The following is a 1,736-nucleotide window of genomic DNA, read 5'->3' as shown; positions in this document are numbered from 1 at the left end:
ATAGATAGATAGATAGATAGATAGATAGATAGATAGATAGATAGATAGATAGATAGATAGATAGATAGATAGATAGATAGATAGATAGATAAGATCTGAGGTCTTTGAAAAATAAATACATAAAAGTGAATCCACAGCACACAAAAGATGTAAAATGTTCAAATTTATTCCATTTTATTTTAATCTCTACTTCTTAGCAGCAGATTATTCTCTTTATWAAGACATATCCAAGAACTGAGTGTCATTAGTACAGGCAGCATCTGTTGTTTAGGTGAAAAAAAATCACCTGAGTGTCAGGCARAAGACAAAGTTTAAGCTGAAAATCAGGCGAGACAAGAAGCAGCTCAGACAGGCTTATCTGAGGTGATATCTGATACGACAGCCTCCATTAATCCAGACTATCTGGGTCAGTCACCTGAGTCCCAACACTAAGAAGCTGCTCAGCCTCAGGCTTAATGTTGACAGCAAAACGAGGAAACTGTTTCCAGATAAAACACTCGGTTCATCAGAATCCCATGTGCTTAGGCAAATATGACTTTTGAAGAAAACATTCAAACATTTAAGGACGTTGTGTTCAAATGAACATCGCTGAATGCCTAGATTTTATTCTTCTAATGCGACCAGAAGTTATCCGTCCCACTGAATGAGTTCCTGTTGAATTTGTAAATTTTTGTGTCATTTCAGCTTTACATGAGCTATAAGATGCATGTTCTCTTTAAAAATTAAGTTTTCAGGACTTTATCATTCTTTTTCTTGCTCGCACAGCATTTCCACAGCACCAAAACACATCCAGAAACAACAAATCAAATATTTATTGTACATTTAATGTTAAGACTTCAGTCATTGAGAAAAAAAAAATCAAAGACAGTTTAAGACTTTTGCAAAACATCCATGTGTGATTTTTACAACAATTAAAAAATAATAAAATTAGCACCTGAAAATAAAAGTGCTTACCTGATGTAACATATGTCTACTGAGTGAGTAAAAATGTCTCCATTTACAGGTTTTGTCCAGTAATAAAGGTAAATGTGAACATGATATTTGCTGTGTTTCTCAGTAATGAGGTTCACAATCCTCCACCAGGCTGTCGGTGATGTAGTTGATGTGTAGCACCTCCTGGTAATACTCTTTCTCCACATTTGTGTTGGTGGTCCAGGCTACAACGGCCACCCCCCTTTGGGCCCAGTACTGCACATACTCCCTGCAGATGGCATACAGGAACAATTCACCATTACTGACCAAATAATTACCTCAAATTATCAGACTCACAGCTCAACAAGAASAATTTGAGAAAATCTCAAAAATTWATTTACCWGTAATYAGAAAAAGCTCAACTTAGGCACTTTAAAGGAGACATGATGCTTTTAAACCCTTCCTTTAAATCATTCAGTTGGGGTCTATATAAAGTGGAATTGCACTGCTTCGGTCTGAGTTCCTTCTTTTAGCCCTTTTCATAAGACGGCTCAGTCTGGGCCTGATGCGTGTTCAGTCCTCCAACGAGCGTTCAGAAAAAAACACGAAGGCGGACAGGCGAGTCAATTTTTCTGATGCGCAACATCATCAGAAACAACAGAGCTGCTTCATGGAAGGAGAACCTCAGCTTAGCCTGTTAGCCTTTGTGCTAGCGCTGACGCTATATTACCGTATTTTTCGGACTATAAGCTGCACCGGACTATAATCCGCACCCGCCATTTTTTAAAAAAAAAACGTGCGAACATCAACATATAAGCCGCACT

The 1,736-nt window shown here is 37.7% G+C and overlaps 1 protein-coding gene across 1 annotated transcript in view; it reads right to left on the bottom strand.

The window, feature by feature from the left end:
- Positions 1 to 150: 150 nt before the first annotated feature.
- Positions 151 to 1,736, bottom strand: part of gde1 (glycerophosphodiester phosphodiesterase 1) — a gene marked incomplete at its 5' end in the record, with an annotated part of 10,190 nt that continues 8,604 nt past the window's right edge. Inside the window, 1 exon segment of the mRNA XM_014028027.1 lies at positions 151 to 1,201. Coding sequence (XP_013883481.1) covers positions 1,054 to 1,201 — 148 coding nt within the window.

The sequence above is a fragment of the Austrofundulus limnaeus genome, unplaced genomic scaffold (genome assembly GCF_001266775.1).
Source record: "Austrofundulus limnaeus strain Quisiro unplaced genomic scaffold, Austrofundulus_limnaeus-1.0 Scaffold711, whole genome shotgun sequence".
NCBI lineage: Eukaryota > Metazoa > Chordata > Actinopteri > Cyprinodontiformes > Rivulidae > Austrofundulus > Austrofundulus limnaeus.
Note: the sequence above shows the minus strand (reverse complement) of the source record. Positions and strands in the feature narration are given on the sequence as shown.